This window comes from Oncorhynchus keta, chromosome 17 (genome assembly GCF_023373465.1).
Source record: "Oncorhynchus keta strain PuntledgeMale-10-30-2019 chromosome 17, Oket_V2, whole genome shotgun sequence".
In the NCBI taxonomy this organism is placed as follows: domain Eukaryota; kingdom Metazoa; phylum Chordata; class Actinopteri; order Salmoniformes; family Salmonidae; genus Oncorhynchus; species Oncorhynchus keta.
This window is the reverse complement of record NC_068437.1, coordinates 9,797,490-9,816,773: the sequence shown is the minus strand read 5'-3', so window position 1 is coordinate 9,816,773 and position 19,284 is coordinate 9,797,490. Positions and strand designations below refer to the sequence as shown.

Here is a 19,284-nt window from a genome sequence, read left to right as displayed (position 1 = left end):
AACAAATTTGTTTACGTTCCTGTTAGTGAGCACTTTTCCTTTGCCAAGATAATCCATCCACGTGACAGTTGTGGCATATCAATAAGTTTATTAAACAGCATGATCGTTACACAGGTGCACCTTGAACTGGGGAAAATAAAAGGCCACTAAAATGTGCCGTTTTGTCACAGCACAATGCCACAGATGTCTCAAGTTGAGGTAGCATGCAAAGTGGCATGCTGACTGCAGAAATTTCCACCAGAGCTGTGGGCAGATAATTGAATGTTCATGTCTTTACCATAAACTGGGTCAGAAGTTTACATATACTAAGTTGACTGTGCCTTTAAACAGCTGGGAAAATTCCAGAAAATGATGTTGTGGCTTTAGAAGCTTCTGATAGGCTAATTGACATCATTTGAGTTAATTGGAGGTGTACCTGTGGATGTATTTCCAGGCCTACCTTCAAACTCAGTACCTCTTTGCTTGACATCATGGGGAAATCAAAAGAAATCAGCCAAGACCTCAGAATTTTTTTTTTACTCCACAAGTCTGGTTCATCCTTGGGAGCAATTTCCAAACGCCTGAAGCTACCATGTTCATCTGTACAATCAATAGTACGCAAGTATAAACACCATGGGACAGCGCAGCCGTCATACCGCTCAGGAAGGAGACGCGTTCCTGCTCCTAGAGATGAACGTATTTTGGTGCGAAAAGTGCAAATCAATCCCTGAACAACAGCAAAGGACCTTGTGAAGATGCTGGAGGAAACGGGTACAAAAGACTATGGTTTACAACTTTACATGGGGACAAAGATCTTACTTTTTGGAGAAATGTCCTCTGGTCTGATGAAACAAAAATATAAATGTTTGGCCATAATGACCATCGTTATGTTTGGAGGGAAAGGGGGAGGCTTGCAAGCCGAAGAACCCCATCCCAACCGTGAAGCACGGGGGTGGCAGCATCATGTTGTGGGGGTGCTTTGCTGCAGGAGGGACTGGTGCACTTCACAAAATAGATGGCAACATGAGGATGGAAAATGATGTGCATATGTTGAAGCAACATCTCAAGACATCAGCCAAGAAGGTAAAGCTTGGTCGCAAATGGGTCTTCCAAATGGACAATGACCCCAAGCATACTTCCAAAGTTGTGGCAAAATGGCTTAAGGACAACAAAGTCAAGGTGATGGAGAGGCCATCACAAAGCCCTGACCTCAATCCTATAAAATATTTGTATGCAGAACTGAAAAAGCTTGTGCGAGCAAGGAACCCTACAAACCTGGCTCAGTTTCACCAGCTCTGTCAGGAGGAATGGGCCACAATTCACCCAACTTATTGTGGGAAGCTTGTGGAAGGCTACCCAAAACGTTTGACCCAAGTTAAACAATTTAAAGGCAATGCTACCAAATACTAATTTAGTGTATGTAAACTTCTGACCCACTGGGAATGTGATGAAAGAAATAGAAGCTGAAATAAATAATTCTCTCTACGATTATTCTGACATTTCACGTTCTTAAAATAAAGTGGCGATCCTAACTGACCTAAGACAGGGAAGTTTTGCTTGGATTAAATGTCAGGAATTGTGAAAAACTGAGTTTAAATGTATTTGGCTAAGGTGTATGTAAACTTCCGACTTCCAACTGTATTTGCCGTAAGCTCCAGGTATATGTTCTAATTCTTCTGACATTCCAGGAACCTGCGACCAAAAACAAGCTACATATGGGCAGTACCAGGAATTTTAAATAATCATTTAAATGGGAAAAACTCTTGAATTTTAACTCTTGAATCCGGCATCGTTTTGTGTATCAGTTCATAAACCATTGGCCATGGAATGTTACATTTATTTCACAGTACAAGGGGTGGGTCATGTGAAAATATTTTTTACTTGTGGAAAGGGGTGTTGCATTTTTTTTTATGACCTCTCGAGATGGCCTCAGTTCGGGTTCGTTTCGGGGGCTCTTTTGATGGGCCTGAGTTTCTTTGGAGTGTTCACATTGCAATAAAAAAAGGTTCACAAAAATGGTCTGAAAGTGTGAAAACCCCCTTAAACACAAGCAGGCTACCCATTCATAGACGCTAACTACCTTTAGTGTATTTTGATGAAGTCTCAACGTGAACATGCATCGCTTGTGGTATGATTTTGGAAACATAAGGAACCTATCATTCATATCAGCAATAATTATTTTTCTACAAATAGAAGGTTAAGTTACTACACACCTTTATGAATTTAGTGAATCCGCCAGATCAGAGGGAGTAGGGATGACCAGGGATACTCTCTTGAGAAGTGTGTGAATTAGACCATTTTGCTGTCTTGCTAAGCATTCAAAATGTAATGAGTACTTTTGGGTGCCAGGGAAAATGTATGGAGTAAAAAGTATATCATTCTCTTTAAGAATGTAGTGAAGGAAAAGTTGTCAAAAATATAAATATTAAAAGTACAAATAACCCCCCCCCCCCCAAAAAAAATAAACTTAAGTAGTACTATAAAGTATTTTTACTTAATTACGTTAACCACCGCCCACACGGTTATTTCTCCACGTCACAGCGAGTACACAGACGACGGACAGAAGACAGAGGCCACCAACTGTGCCAATGAGCGATCTATAGCAAGCTCCAAACACTTGTGTGTAATGGACAAAATGCCAGCAGACACGTGTCTGAAAACGACTGTCTGCTGCAACTGTGATGAAGCCGGTTTGCATTTGTGAAATGACTTTCATGTGATATTAAAGTAAAAGGGCTTTTTGTTTCTAGAACTGTAACGCAATTGAGAATAGATTCACTTTTAGATGGAGTGTTTGGCTGTGAGGGCCAGTCTACCTCTGAAAATAACTTAGACGGTCCTTGGATCTTAAGAAGCAGAGTTCGGCTCACCTACACGCCTTAAGAGTACAATATTGGACTAGACTACCACATGACTATTGTTTGCTAAAATTGTACATTACATTATTTCGATAAATGTTCTTGTTTTTTTTTAATACTGTGGACATAATCATCCACAAACTTGCTGAAACAAAACCAAACAGCACTTTAGTTTTAAATTAAAAGTGCTATATTCACTGTACAGGCCAGGGCACACAGATACGCTGAAAATTCAAAAGGACTTCCTCATTTCTTTTTCTAGGTTAAAAAAAAAGAAGCTTACAAGTAACTGTGGAAATGCAGTGTGAAAACGCACATAAGAAAACAGCACAACCTGTGTGTGTAATCAAAACAAACGATCTTGTACATATTCTTCCCTCGATCAAAAAGCCCTTCTAGCCAATGGGTTAGATGCATATTGCAGGGGGGAAGGTGTGATGAAGCACCACTGGGACTCAACGTTTGGTTGAGCTCCTGCAGGGGAGCACCTAGCCAGTCTATGAGCAAACAGCTCCTTACTAATCAAGAACATATCTAGGACACCAGACACTTCTTCCTTGAACCAATGCCTCAGGGAGCATTCACCGGCCAGCACGTTGCAGTTGAATCGCCTGCCGTGAAGCATAGTGGTGGCAGCATCATGCTGTGTGGATGTTTTCAGCAGCAGGGACTGGGAGACTAGTTTGGATTGATGGAAAGATGAATGAACAGAGAAATCCTTGATGAAAACCTGCTCCAGAGCGCTCAGGATCTGACTGGGGCAAAGGTTCACTTTCCAACAGGACAACAACCCTAGACACACACGCAAGAGTGGCTTCGGGACAAGTCTCAGAATGTCATTTAGTAGCCCAGCCAGAGCCTGGACTTGAACCGGATCGAACATCTCTGGAGAGACCTGGAAATAGCTATGCATGGACGCTCCCCATCCAACCTGACTGAGCTTGAGAGGATCTGCAGAGAAGAATGGGAGGAACTCCCCAAATACAGGTGTGCCAAGCTGGTAGTGACATACCCAAGAAGACTCGAGGCTGTAATCACTGCCAGAGGTGCTTCAACAATGTACTGAGTAAATACTTATGTAAATGTGATATTTTGTTTTTAAATGTTTAAAAAAAATGTTTATGGGGTTGGGGTATAGTGGGTTATTATGAGGTATAGTGTGTGTAGATTGCTGAGGGGGGAAAACAATTTCATCCATTTTAGAATTAGGCTGTAATGTAACAAAATGTGGAAAAAGTCAAGGGGTCTGAATACTTTCCGAATGCACTGTATTTTAATCACACAATTCACAACAGTTTGGCCTTTTTAATAAGCACATGATTTTTTCCCCCATAAATTTGTTTATTTTTACCATAGACATATAATTTATATAATAAAAAAAGGAAATATTAGACAAATTGCACCTTATACATACAACTGTGTCCAGAGTAGCACACACACAAAAAGATACAATTGCTCAAGTTGGATTTTTGCTGTAGCACAAATATGACAGTTTTTTTTTGAGCCTGTAAAAAAAACATTAAATATGATTAATATTATAGGAGTCATACACAGGATAATATATCCTTTTAATTACAGGCTTTTTCTCCCCCCCCTCTTCAATGTACACTCGTAAGCATGATCATAAATACAATATACATACTGTATATAAAAATAACAACAAAACGACAAGAGAAAGTAGAGCATTGCCTTCCAGTGATCGGTACATTCACTTTAGCAGGACGCCAATGCCAGCCTTAGGGTGTACAAATACCATGCTTAGTGTGGGTTTTTGACCAGCATGAATGGTTATTTTCTCCCATGCCCCTCAACAACCCTCGGTGCTCCCCTCTCGAAACTGAACTTCTGAGTGCTCTTTCTGATAACCAGGGTCGTATTCATTAGGGCACACCGTAGCAAAAAGCATTGCGACGTAAAACAAAAACAAGCGGTTCTTATTGGTAGTCCCTTCCTGTTTCAGTCAGTTTTCTTTCACTCGGTGCCTAATGCATACAACCCAGGTTTGGTTGTGACTGAATCGAGGCGCCTGCTCCCTAAAATACCACCATGGTTCAGCTGCTTCACCCGAATAGTAGACAACAAGCAGCAAGTGAAGTCTCTACCGGTTTCGGGACACAGTGGAGAATCTGGATGGAACAACGCACACTGAAGAAGAGGCAAGCTTGTGACAAAACACATTCATTCCCTATTCATTATGACGACTATTCTGCGATCAAGTCCTACACCTTCTCTATGTCAAGACTTTGATTGTGTTGTTTCAGATGTGTCCTTGTTGTATTGCATTGGCTGGCAAGTACAGTACAGGAATGGCAAGACTATAATACTGATTTAACTCCAGGTTAAGTACTGGTGAGAAGAGATAGATAGATAGACAGACAGACAGGTCCCCCTACAGGGCACATAGGATATTGCACGGTATAGAGAGTGAGAGTACAGCGGTATTTATCTTACAGTACCAGAGATGGTCATCTTCTGTTGAAACACACTGGACAATTGAAACTGATTGCCTTTTCTCTGCGAGGCATTTAAATGCACATTTAGCATGGAGTAAATGCTACTGTTCAGGAAAGCCCGGTAGTGAAGTGGATGGAAAGGTTCATTCATATCTTAACCAATGTCAAAATCAGAGGCGAAGGATTTGGCTGGCTCAAAGGTTGTATGGGACATACATAGCAGAGGACTCTGTGTGTGTGTGTGTGTGTGTGTGTGTGTGTGTGTGTGTGTGTCTGTCTGTCTGTTGTCAAGGTTGGACTGTGTTGACATCAAATGAACAGAGCAGTAGTGATAACCAACCAACCACACACACACACCTCTTGGTACAGATAGGCGATAAAAATGTATTTTGTCTCAACAAAATCCCCATTACCACGCAAGTAAAGCTGTTACAACAAAAAGATGACAATAGCCTCAATGGCAACTATAACAACAACAATAATGATACACCAATAAAGAGACTAAATAAATTCAAGTCCTGATTTGGTTACTCTTAACACTGATGTCTCAGAACAACGTAGAATTGTGTGTGGGGACGGGGACGGGGGACGCAGACAAACGACGGATGGAGGAGAAAGGCATTACAATACATTATGGCTGATAAACATTGAACACCGCAGTCGCGGTGTCAAACACAATGGCAACAGTGCTGTGATGATCGTAAGTGTCTGAAAGTCAATCCCTTGTTGCACCACATGTATTATTTCACATGAGAAGAAGTGGCACCAACTGAACACATCAAGTGGCTCTGTTAAAATGGTATGTGCTATCTGGGGTCCTTGGGACGTCCCTACCCCCCATTGAAGTTTAAATAAAAAAGGTTTACGGTTATAGTTAGGGTTAGGATAAGGGTTAGTGTTTAGGGTAGGGACGTCCCAAAGATCCCGGATAGCACAGACCTTGTTAAAAATCAACAAAACGACAAACAAAACCATAACCTGAATCCCATACACTTCACTTTGCAAAAGACTCCTGACAAGACACAGTTATTATAAACACTGGACGACCCAGTAGCACTGGAGTTCCTTCTATTTACATATTTTTAATAACATAATAATAATAATGTCATATTACATGTTTATAACACATCACCACAGTAGTCTCTTGAACAGGCATAGGAAACAAGTGTAATGAAGGAGCATGCAGCCTTGTGGAGAGGCTGTATCGTGTAAACTTGAAAGCAGATGTGAGAGTAGCTGAGTGTTTATCAAAATGGTGGACAGTCCTCTCAGTCAGTTACTCTGCTTTTGAGTGGCTCAAACCACTTTAGACCTCCACTCAAAAGATGGCGCTGTAGCGCTTCTATTTTTTTTCATTCTCTCCAGCCCCTCCGTGCCCCTGAGGCTCCAGCAGGGGTCAAGGGGCTTGGAGGTCAAAGTTAAAAAAGACAGGTGAGTCAAGGCAGCTGCCCTCATCCTTTTCCTCACTCAGTCTCTCTCTCTCGCCCATTTATTCCTCTACATCCTCCTGACATGCCTCCATCTTAGTTCCCGAGGCTTCCTATTTCTTTCATTCATTCATCCCATCTCTCTTTCTCCCTCTCCGTTCATCATCTTTCACTTCACTCTCAGCCCACTCCCACCAAGCGGATGGCTCCCAACTGCATCGTGGGACGGCGGCAGACCTCCAAGGCAAGACTGGCACAGGGAAGAAGTAGAGAGGTGAGAACAGCTAGGGGAGGACAGAAGTGAAAGACGGATGCCTACATGGCCATTCCAGCCCTGTTTCACTCCCTTCCTCCCTCCCTCATACACATTCTATCGGCATGGGGGATAGAAGGCGGTTCGGATGTCTCGTCTCTCCACCACTCTCCCTCACACCATAAACTCGTTACTGCCATACAGAACCAGCTGTTGGGGCGGCGAGCTGAAGTCAGACTCCCTCCTGTGGCCTTCGGGGGCTTCACGCGGCGAGCTCCTACTCAGCCGGAGGCGGTGGCGACTCTTCACCCCCACAGTGCCCCTCGGGTCCCCCTCAGACTGCACTACGGGGACTCCTAGGCCCGATGAGCAGGAGGCGAGCAGGGGGCCAGATGAGGAGGAGCGGAAGCGGTAGTTGGGGGAAGGAGGGATAACCGAGGAGGAGGGGTGGTAGGAGGAGGAGGAGAGCGAGGAAGAGGCGGTGGACAAGATGGAGTCGACAGAGTCCACAGAGTCGGGTTGTCTCCGGAGGCCGCGGCGGCTCTTGGCCTCAGGCTTCCGGGAGCGGTAGGTGCCTGTCGAGAGGAAGACTTGTTTAGATAAAAGTGTTTACTACACACACACAGACAGACAGGCACGCACCACATATAGAACACGCGCACACACACACTCTCCAGTCTCACCAGAGGGGTTGGAGGCGGCTCCCTCATGGTCCATGCTGAGGTTCTCAGAGCTGTCTGCTGTTCCTATCGAGGCCTCCGACTCAAGAGTCTCATCATCAGACGCCCGCGGCTCCAACATCAACATCTCGTATGTCAACTCCTCCCTACACACACACACACACACACACACACACACACACACACACACACACACACACGTATACATCCCATCAACATGTGGTCCTTTGTAGGTCCGTTGGTAGAGCATGGTGCTTGCAACGGTAGGACAGTGGGTTCGATTCCCAGAACTACCCGTATGTAAAAAGTTGCTTTGGATAAAAGCGTCTGCAAAAATGGCATATATAAGTTGTTCACCAGACAGTATAAGTTGTTCACCAGACAGTATAAGTTGTTCACCAGACAGTATAAGTTGTTCACCAGACAGTATAAGTTGTTCACCAGACAGTATAAGTTGTTCACAAGACAGTATAAGTTGTTCACCAGACAGTATAAGTTGTTCACTAGACAGTATAAGTTGTTCACCAGACAGTATAAGTTGTTCACAAGACAGTATAAGTTGTTCACCAGACAGTATAAGTTGTTCACCAGACAGTATACGTTGTTCACCAGACAGTATAAGTTGTTCACCAGACAGTATAAGTTGTTCACCAGACAGTATAAGTTGTTCACCAGACAGTATAAGTTGTTCACCAGACAGTATAAGTTGTTCACAAGACAGTATAAGTTGTTCACCAGACAGTATAAGTTGTTCACCAGACAGTATAAGTTGTTCACTAGACAGTATAAGTTGTTCACCAGACAGTATAAGTTGTTCACAAGACAGTATAAGTTGTTCACCAGACAGTATACGTTGTTCACCAGACAGTATAAGTTGTTCACCAGACAGTATAAGTTGTTCACCAGACAGTATAAGTTGTTCACCAGACAGTATAAGCTGTTCACCAGACAGTATAAGTTGTTCACCAGACAGTATAAGTTGTTCACCAGACAGTATACGTTGTTCACCAGACAGTATAAGTTGTTCACAAGACAGTATAAGTTGTTCACCAGACAGTATAAGTTGTTCACCAGACAGTATAAGTTGTTCACAAGACAGTATAAGTTGTTCACCAGACAGTATAAGTTGTTCACTAGACAGTATAAGTTGTTCACCAGACAGTATAAGTTGTTCACAAGACAGTATAAGTTGTTCACCAGACAGTATAAGTTGTTCACCAGACAGTATACGTTGTTCACCAGACAGTATAAGTTGTTCACCAGACAGTATAAGCTGTTCACCAGACAGTATAAGTTGTTCACAAGACAGTATAAGTTGTTCACCAGACAGTATAAGTTGTTCACCAGACAGTATAAGTTGTTCACCAGACAGTATAAGCTGTTCACCAGACAGTATAAGTTGTTCACTAGACAGTATAAGTTGTTCACCAGACAGTATAAGTTGTTCACCAGACAGTATAAGTTGTTCACCAGACAGTATAAGCTGTTCACCAGACAGTATAAGTTGTTCACAAGACAGTATAAGTTGTTCACCAGACAGTATAAGTTGTTCACCAGACAGTATAAGTTGTTCACCAGACAGTATAAGTTGTTCACCAGACAGTATAAGTTGTTCACCAGACAGTATAAGTTGTTCACCAGACAGTATAAGCTGTTCACCAGACAGTATAAGCTGTTCACCAGACAGTATAAGTTGTTCACCAGACAGTATAAGTTGTTCACAAGACAGTATAAGTTGTTCACCAGACAGTATAAGTTGTTCACCAGACAGTATAAGTTGTTCACAAGACAGTATAAGTTGTTCACCAGACAGTATAAGTTGTTCACCAGACAGTATAAGTTGTTCACCAGACAGTATAAGTTGTTCACCAGACAGTATAAGTTGTTCACCAGACAGTATAAGTTGTTCACCAGACAGTATAAGCTGTTCACCAGACAGTATAAGCTGTTCACCAGACAGTATAAGCTGTTCACCAGACAGTATAAGTTGTTCACCAGACAGTATAAGTTGTTCACCAGACAGTATAAGTTGTTCACCAGACAGTATAAGTTGTTCACCAGACAGTATAAGTTGTTCACCAGACAGTATAAGCTGTTCACCAGACAGTATAAGTTGTTCACCAGACAGTATAAGTTGTTCACCAGACAGTATAAGCTGTTCACCAGACAGTATAAGCTGTTCACCAGACAGTATAAGTTGTTCACCAGACAGTATAAGTTGTTCACCAGACAGTATAAGCTGTTCACCAGACAGTATAAGCTGTTCACCAGACAGTATAAGCTGTTCACCAGACAGTATAAGTTGTTCACCAGACAGTATAAGTTGTTCACCAGACAGTATAAGCTGTTCACCAGACAGTATAAGCTGTTCACCAGACAGTATAAGCTGTTCACCAGACAGTATAAGCTGTTCACCAGACAGTATAAGTTGTTCACCAGACAGTATAAGTTGTTCACCAGACAGTATAAGTTGTTCACCAGACAGTATAAGTTGTTCACCAGACAGTATAAGTTGTTCACCAGACAGTATAAGTTGTTCACCAGACAGTATAAGTTGTTCACAAGACAGTATAAGTTGTTCACAAGACAGTATAAGCTGTTCACCAGACAGTATAAGCTGTTCACCAGCCAGTATAAGTTGTTCACCAGACAGTATAAGTTGTTCACCAGACAGTATAAGCTGTTCACCAGACAGTATAAGTTGTTCACCAGACAGTATAAGTTGTTCACCAGACAGTATAAGTTGTTCACAAGACAGTATAAGTTGTTCACAAGACAGTATAAGCTGTTCACCAGACAGTATAAGCTGTTCACCAGACAGTATAAGTTGTTCACCAGACAGTATAAGTTGTTCACCAGACAGTATAAGTTGTTCACCAGACAGTATAAGCTGTTCACCAGACAGTATAAGCTGTTCACCAGACAGTATAAGCTGTTCACCAGACAGTATAAGCTGTTCACCAGACAGTATAAGCTGTTCACCAGACAGTATAAGCTGTTCACCAGACAGTATAAGTTGTTCACCAGACAGTATAATTCGTCTTTCCTCAATTCCTTATGTCCTCGCCTCGTTGTCAAAACACATTGGAGGAGAAGATCCAAGGGTACCGTTTTTTGAGAAAGCCCCCTACAGTACTAGAGAGTTATAGTGAATAAGAGATAATAAGGACGACATGACAGGCTTACTTCTCTCTCTGCAGGCTCTCGATCTGCTCGGTGAGGACCCTCTCCTCTTGCTGCATGGCGGCCTGCTGCTGTTCCGTCAGCCCTGGCTCTGCCCCCTCGTCCCCAGCACTGTCCCTGTCCACCGGGACCGCTCTGGGGCTGAGGGGTGGGGAGGGCGTGTGGTGGCTGCTACCCCTCCGAAGACCACCTTTTCCCTATAGGACACAGAGCAGGGGGCTAGTTAGCATAAAGGCTAGTCTATGAGGTAAGCTAGGCTATTTGGCGAGGCTACGGCAGGCCATTAGGTGGTTAGGATCGAGGCTCACACACACACACACACACACACACACACACACACACACACAAAAACACGACAGCCCGAGAGATGAGCATTCAAGATGGCTGGACAGTAAAACCCACAGCGAGGGACATGGTTGAGGATGGTCTTTTTAACGTCGATTTCTCAAACCTGCCCAAAGCAACTGAATGTGCATATTTTCTAGAATATGTTCATCAAGTTCTGATTAAAAACTACTTTGTGAGTGTTATTAAACCAACAAACTGTAGCGCACACGCAGGCAAGCATACATAGGTGTGCATGACCATTTTAGGCTGCATGTTATGATGCGAAGCAACAAAAAAATAAAGTTCGGTCAAGATGCAAATAATGAAAACATAAAACAAACAAAGCAAGCTCATTGGTTATTTGAGTGATAATGCCAGAGGAGCCCGTGTTTGGAGGATATATTTGCATGGGTGTTGCCGGTGTTGTGCCGAAACACACACACCCCCCCCTTCTAATTTCCTTAATATTGTGGCAAGAGTCAAATACTTTCTGTGGCACACATCAGAGTCAAATACTTTCAATAGAAGAAACTTCACGTCCGGATTGGCAACCGAAATGAATAACTAATGTATGTGTGTTATATTAAACATAGAGGAGGGAGAACATTTTGGCAAAAAAAACATTTCAGAACAACTACTGATGAATTATCTTACACTTTCAAAAATACTAGTCGAATAAGACATGACAGCTGACACATTTTGGCAAAGAGATTTATTTATAGACTAATACAAATCAGTAGCGGATTAAGGTACGGGCGACATGGGCAGCCGAGGGCATTATCACTTTTATACAAAGGGTTACCAACATATTCAAATAATTATTGACATATGTTCATTAAAAATTTTATTTTTATGAATGTTTTCATACTATTTCATCCTTACAGTTCTTACACAAATCTAGGGTTGCTACTCAGCCCGGCTTGTCGGTCGGTCGTTCGTTCTATCGGTTCGGTTGCCAGAGACACGACCAAGTCCTTCAGTCTTTTTGTTCTGTATCTATGGACGCGACCCAGTCGTTCAGTCTTTTTGTTCTGTATCTATGGACGCGACCCAGTTGTTGGTTCTAAATGTTCCATTGCCATACTGGCTGGCAACGCTATTATCCCTTGCTTGCTAGCTAGCCAACTACGGCTAACTTACAGTCAGGTCAAACAGTGCAGACAGAATAACAACAGTAGCTGCATTTGTTTAAGCTGTTTTCTAGTGACATTTATTTGGATTAATCCATAGCAATGAGCTAATGAGGCGCGATTTCGCCTGGCATAGAAAATGTGTTCTCTCATCAGGACACTGTTGTTCAGAGGAGCTAGCCAACAACACAGTTAACACAATAACTTCAAAGTGAAACTGGAAAGACTGCAAATGAGCTGTACTTCGTTGTACCTTTTTTCATTTTTTTTGTATATATCCATAAATATAATGCCAGCTGATTCATGATTTCTGACTGGCTGAGAAACGCTGCCTGTCTGTCTCGTCTCGACTCCCGACACGTTCATTACTATGGGACACCTGGAGATATAATTTGAATATTGAAACAATGTTGCAAATGTCGGTGAGACAGACAGCAAAGTTTATACAAATCTCAGCTGTTGAAAACAACATTTTAGTTTAAAAGAAATGTGAGATAATGTAAAGATGCTTTTTATAGTGGAGATCAAGTTCAGAAATTGCCTGGCTGGGCTGATGAGACAGTGGATTGCGCAGTCAGATGGAACAGAGTAAATGGGCATTTTACGTCCGATTTAGCGGTGGGGTAACTTGTGGAATAGACATCAGCTAGAATGAGGTTTTAACCAATCAGAACTCAGAATTAGAACCGCCAGTTGTATAACATAATCTAAACACTGCCCTATCTATCCAATGGACGAACCACAGCTCTCATTTCTCTCACATGACCTAGTCATGACCGTTGATAGTCATGAATCATAAAACGGTTTCAATTAACAAATAATAAAAGGCTGATATTTATTACAAATGTATGACAAATCAACGGTGCGAGGATAAGTGACAAGCTGAGAATATTAGTTGGCCGACTTTGGTAGACACAAATACAATCTTCTGTAGCAAAGAGATATACACTGAGTGTACAAAACATTAGGAACACCTGCTCTTTCCATGACAGACTGACCAGGTGAATCCAGGTGAAAGATATGATGCCTTATTGATGTCACTTGTTAAATCCACTTCAATCAGTGTAGATGAAGGGGAGGAGACAGGTAAAGAAGGATGTTTAAGCCTTGAGACAATTGAGACATTCAGAAGGTGAATGGGCAAGACAAAATATTTAAGTGTCTTTGAACGTGGTAAGGTAGTTATTGCCAGGCGCACCGGTGTGAGTGTGTCAAGAACTGCAACGCTGCTGGGTTTTTCATGCTCAACAGTTTCCCCGTGTGGATCAAGGATGGTCCACCACCCAAAGGACATCCAGCCATCTTGACAACAGTGGGACGGATTGGAGTCAACATGAGCCAGCACCCCTGTGGAATGCTTTCGACACATTTTAGAGTCCATGCCCCGATGAGCTGAAGCTGTTCTGAGGCCAAAAGGGGTGCAACTCAATATCAGGAAGGTGTTCCTAATGTTTTGTACACTCAGTGTATAGAGAAAGGGAGAATGAAGAGAATGGAAGAGAGACAGAAGGACAGAAGAGATAGCAATGTGAGGGCACGTGGACTTCATAGCATGAGGGAGGTGCCGACTTGCTGATTGACTGCGCCACAGACAAATGGGCTGACAGGACTGGTTGATTGACAGCACCACAGACAAATGGTCTGACAGGACTGGGTGTGATCTCATAGAGTATATACTAGGAATACATACCGGGGTGGCTGTGCGGGTTATGCCAATAAACCTAACAGCGATTAGTACAGGTTTCTGGAGTGGGTGGGGGGAGAGAACATGGTTAGGGCTGAAGCCTAAACACTACATGGTGGTATTAGAAGGAAATGGAGGGTAGGCCAATTTTTATTACAACCAATTGCACTCCAAAGGAACTTTCATATGGTGGTAATGTGAAATACTTCTGGAGATTAACTTAAATCATGACCTATGACGTCATGGCCGAAATCACAGCTAAAGTAATTTCACAATTGAGTGTAATGTTCAGATCACTGGGAGAACGTTGCATCTGGTGAGAGGAACTAAGGGCTAAATATTAAAGGTGAAAGTTCAACCACTGGAAGATGGAGAGGGAAGTCTATGATGGCCTCAGTCGGATTTGTCCTGCCTGGGACCCCTGGGTCATGTTCATTAGGGCATGCAACAGAACAAGTTTTTTAAATATTGGACAAGTCCAGGAAGTCCCTCCAAATTTTTATCCGGTTTGATGGCTAAAGAACACGACCCCTGGTGTCCTGGTGCCTTACCATGGACCTCCTGATGTGTGTCAGTCTGCTCTTGGCCTTGTTCTCAGCAAACTCCAGACTGTTGATGTCCTTCAGTCTGGCCCTGTACTTATTCATCTGCTCTCCAATGATCAGCTCCACACACCTAGAGGAGGATACACAGAATGAGCAACCAGTGAATAACATGGCTTGTCCTGTTGCTCAATCTATACTTTATAATCAAATCTGTCTGATAGGAACAGGATTCACAACAGAAATAACACATGGACTCATCTGATGAATAGCAATTGGGTGTGTGTCAGTTGTCAGTGCCTTGGTATACACACTCGCAACTATCGTGTGATGGTGGGTGTTTGTGGTGTGTTTTGTTCATTCTAGTCTGAGTCGTACGCGGTGGTCTTGCCGATGTCCTGGACACTCTGCAGGGGGTCGATGGTGTCGGGGCAGCGGAGGATGCAGGGGGCGAAAACTATGGCCAGGGCGTTGGCCGACATACGATTGGTGTCCTCTTGCAGAGTGATCCTGGAAGATCACACACACACAGACACACACACACAGACACACACACACACACACATCAGGAGGTCGCAACACAGAACAGATGTCAAAACTGGAACGCAGTGGATAACAACCTCCCAATTATCCACCCTTCTCCCACGCACCCATTCATGGATTTAGAAGCATCGGCTTGGTGTATTGACTGGAGGGAGTTTCCGATAGTTAAGTCCATGACGGACAAAGTGCACACTTTGGAAGAAGGGGACGGAGAATCGGGAGGCATCCAGTGAGTCTCCACATCCTGCTTCCCGTGGGGTAACGTGACCACTCACCTGACCAGGTGGAAGATGAGGCGCTCCAGGGTGCTCAGGTGGGTTCGGCTGAGCTGGTCAATCACAGAGTACACCCCACGGATCACCTCCCGCTTGTCTGGCTGGCCTGCGTGGGGGAAGCCACGTCATACAAAAAATATAATTACTTCCTGCTTTACTTCTATGGGTGCAGTCAACATGGCCGCCGGTGGCACCCGTCACCTTCTCGAAAGGGAATGTATGTTCTAGTATTTGTATTTCTATGCACACACAACATACCTTCATCCATTATATCATCATCATATCTATTATATTATATCTACACCTTCGGGGCATCTATAAAATGGTACAGAGGCCACTTTTAACCATTACTACACAGTAACATTGTAACAAATACCAATGTGGTTACTTCTGACCCCAGTTCTTACCCATGGCTCGGAGGAACTCCTCGTAGAGTTCAAAGGTCATCAGAGGGTTGGGCAGGTCGCGGAGCCACTGTTTGAGCACGCTGGCAATGACGTGGATGTTGTAATCGTCCAAGTTCATGCTGCTCACATCTGGAGTTGGAGGGCAATGGGAGACAACATTCAAAGATTTTACTGAGTTACAGTTCATAGAAGGAAATCACTCAATTGAAATACATTCTTAGGCCCTAATCTATGGATTTCACTGGGCAGGGGCGCAGCCATGGGTGTGCCTGGGAGGGCATAGGCCCACCCACTGGAGAGCCAGGTCCAGCCAATCAGAGTGAGTTTTTCCACACAAAAGGGCTTTATTACAGACATAAATACTCCTCAGCACACCCCCCCCTCTTTTATTTTAGCTCACGAAACATGGGACCAAAACTTGACATGTTGCATTTATATTTTTGTTCAGTATAAATATGACTTAAATAATATAGTTGGAGTAAACATTACAACTGTTAAACTCTTTGCTACGGACACAGTGCTTTCGATCCGGTAATGTGAATACCTTGGACTTGGTGTCATGGCAAATTGTTCATGGGAACTGTTGCCACTACTATTACAGCCTGTGTCAACAGCCTATTTCCATTCTAGGGCATACAGTTTCTAACATAACCTCCCTGTATCCTGTCATTATATTAACCAATCAGAAAACCTATAGAGAGTGCGGTGACCACGGCTCTGTTGTCCCTCCCCGGTTTACAACATAACCCTACAATCTACGGTAACTGGAGCAGGACCCTGTCAATCACACCTGTGTCCAGCCCCTGCCGGAGCTCCTTGATCTTATTGGTGGAGCCAGACTTCCTGAAGATGCCCTCAGTGTAGAGGCCGTGCATCTCAATGTAGTTGATGAGCTTCTCCACCACCAGGGGCACTGTCCTCTCCTCGCTGGTCAGACGAGACAGCTCCACGCCAAACTGCCTGGAGGACAGTTCCGGGTCGTACTACACACACAAATAGAGAAAAACACACATGGATGGAAGGACGGACACACAGAAATAGAAGTTGAGAAGTACAGGCAAACAGAGGTGTTTGTTTAGGCTATTTTACAGCTATTGTAGCTAGCTACTTCACATGCTGATACTGACGTTGGTATTATTGTGTGTAGCTACACTTACTAGCTAGCCTGTGCTTCATTCGTAAATCGGCAGGTGCCGAAACAAAAAGTGAGCGCGGGGGGTGATCTGGGGAGCTCTGAAGTACCGGAAGGCATGAAAAACAAAAAATGTTATAATAAAGTATTGCCTGCATAGGGTTGCCAACTGTCCCGTATTAGCCGAGATGTCCCTTATATTGGGATAAATTGGTTTGTCCCATATGGGACCTCCCTTGTCCCGTATATTCATCCAATCCCAGTATAGCGTAAACGCGCCAATTCCTGCAAAGTCATTTCTGTTGTTGTTCGGCCGGTTTGGCAGGAAATCAAGGAAATGTGGACAAACCTCCAAAAAAGCCTCCTATGTGTACCATATGGTTAAACACGGACTCGGCTACAACGGCACCGACTGTCTTGTTAAGCTCAAAGGTGCCTTTAATTCATGACTCAAATGTTGCGAAGAACGAAAGCTGAGATGATTATACAATTCATGTTTAAGGACCAAAGACTGATGATCTGTCCCCGATCGAAGGTGAGCCCGTGCATTTCACAGTTGCCAGTGACGCCACAAACAAGGGAAATAGAAACATGTTTCCAGTGTGAGTGAGATAATTCTCTGTCTGATCGAGTGCGGTGCAAGTCACATGACTTTTATGAAGACCGTGATGAAACTGTAAATGGCATCCATCAAGCTCTGATGAACTGTCTGGAAAAGCATGAACTGGATATTAGACACATCACAGGCCTATGCAGCAGATAACGCCAATGTCAACTTCAGGAAACACCACTCCGTTTTACCAGTTATTGAGCAGTGCCAACAATCCCATTATGAAAGCTAATTGCCCAGCTCACATTGCTCATTATGCCTGGAAGCACGCCTGCGGTCAGCTGTCAGTGGATATTGAGACAATTGTTTTAAAGATCTACAGCACTTCTCAGTATCTGCTTCCCGACGAGAAGGACTGAGTGCATTTTTTTTGCCTTTGTTGACATTGAGTGGCATGAAATTCTGAGACATGTTTGCATCTTGGCTCTCTCTTCATCCAGCTGTCGATCGTCTCCTGCAAAGCTGGCCAGCTCTTACCTCATACTTCAGGTCCCTTGGGGAGACCTGTCCTGTGGCACTGAAGAGTATTTTTGAGTATGAAGAAAAAAACGGAAGCTGCTGAGATTTATCGGTGTTTTTGACCAACTGGTGAAAGAAACTGGAGGAAACAACACTCTGCATCACAGATGTTTACTAGGAAGTCCAACATGAAGGTGCTTCAGCGGAAACAGGACAGCTTTTTGGATACCAGACCAAGCAGCTGATGGACAAACAACTGTCAGCACAAAGGTCCAAGCGGCAACAGGACTTTGTGAAGTTCTATGACACTGTCATTACATACATTGACAAGTGGTTTGATTTCTCAACAGAAAATGTCATGGTGAAACTGACCAGCCACTATGAGGAGCTCTCCTTCACTGACCTGGAGCAGGTGAAGGTGGCCCTCAAAATGACAGAGACAGTCAGTATGGACCAACTCTATGAGGAGCTCTCCTTCACTAACCTGGAGCAGGTGGCCCTCAAAATGACAGAGACCGTCAGTATGGACCAACTCTACGAGGAGCTCTCCTTCACTGACCTGGAGCAGGTGGCCCTCAAAATGACAGAGACAGTCAGTATGGACCAACTCTATGAAGAGTGTTGTGCCGGGAGGAAATACAGAAAGCCAGACAGGAAACCACAAAATCCACCAGTGAGATGTGGGTGGCAGTTTTCCAAAACCTAGGGAAAGCCAACTTAATCAGGATTGTCTCATTTGTCCTCAGTGTGCCAGGCTCAAATGCCTTTGTTAGAGGATTCTCTCTCTGGTGACCATTTAATGGCCAGACTCCAGAAACAGTTGCAGCACAGTGACAAATCGGATCAAAAATTAACTTCAATATCTGTGATCTGTGACTTGTCATGTAAGGACTTCTCTCTGGCTACGCAAAAGGACGAAGAAGGACTGTTGAATCAGTCAAGAGCAGCAAAAAATATCCATGGAAAAAGTAGACTTTGAGTGACTCATTCTCCTCTTTTCCTATTTTTTGCATTTAAAATGTTTTTTTTGTTGTTGTTGTTTTTGTAAATTGTGATTTCTTTGATAATTTATTTTAAGGTTTATTCACATAAGTTTACATAATGACACAGTTTAAGTAAAGCTATAGACTAAAATGGAATATAAAAATGTCTTGCCTTTCCAATTGAATAAGAATATACGGTGTATATTCAGTCACACAACACCATACCCACACCGCCGTGGCACCGCGCACAGGCACGCCACCTTTTGTCCCTTAATTTGCAGTGAGAAAGTTGGCAACCCATGCCGCAATATCATCGCATTTGCCTAGTGGCATAGAGCAAGAAGAGTAAAGGGGGTTGC

General features: G+C 43.4%; 1 protein-coding gene across 11 annotated transcripts in view; it reads right to left on the bottom strand.

Annotated features, from left to right (window-relative positions):
- Positions 1-4,091: 4,091 nt before the first annotated feature.
- The window catches only part of myo9ab (myosin IXAb), a 229,007-nt gene continuing 213,814 nt past the window's right edge, over positions 4,092-19,284 (bottom strand). For 9 of the 11 annotated variants that reach the window (XM_052465410.1, XM_052465411.1, XM_052465404.1 and 6 more), the window contains 9 exons: positions 16,532-16,724; positions 15,742-15,870; positions 15,335-15,440; positions 14,895-15,026; positions 14,526-14,649; positions 13,981-14,034; positions 10,837-11,030; positions 7,654-7,796; positions 4,092-7,545 (listed from right to left, as the gene is read on the bottom strand). In XM_052465410.1, the coding sequence (XP_052321370.1) occupies positions 7,145-7,545; positions 7,654-7,796; positions 10,837-11,030; positions 13,981-14,034; positions 14,526-14,649; positions 14,895-15,026; positions 15,335-15,440; positions 15,742-15,870; positions 16,532-16,724 (1,476 nt within the window). In that variant the 3' untranslated portion in view covers positions 4,092-7,144. The remainder of the gene's footprint in view (positions 7,546-7,653; positions 7,797-10,836; positions 11,031-13,980; positions 14,035-14,525; positions 14,650-14,894; positions 15,027-15,334; positions 15,441-15,741; positions 15,871-16,531; positions 16,725-19,284) is intronic. The other 2 variants (XM_052465407.1, XM_052465414.1) reach the window with 1 other exon arrangement.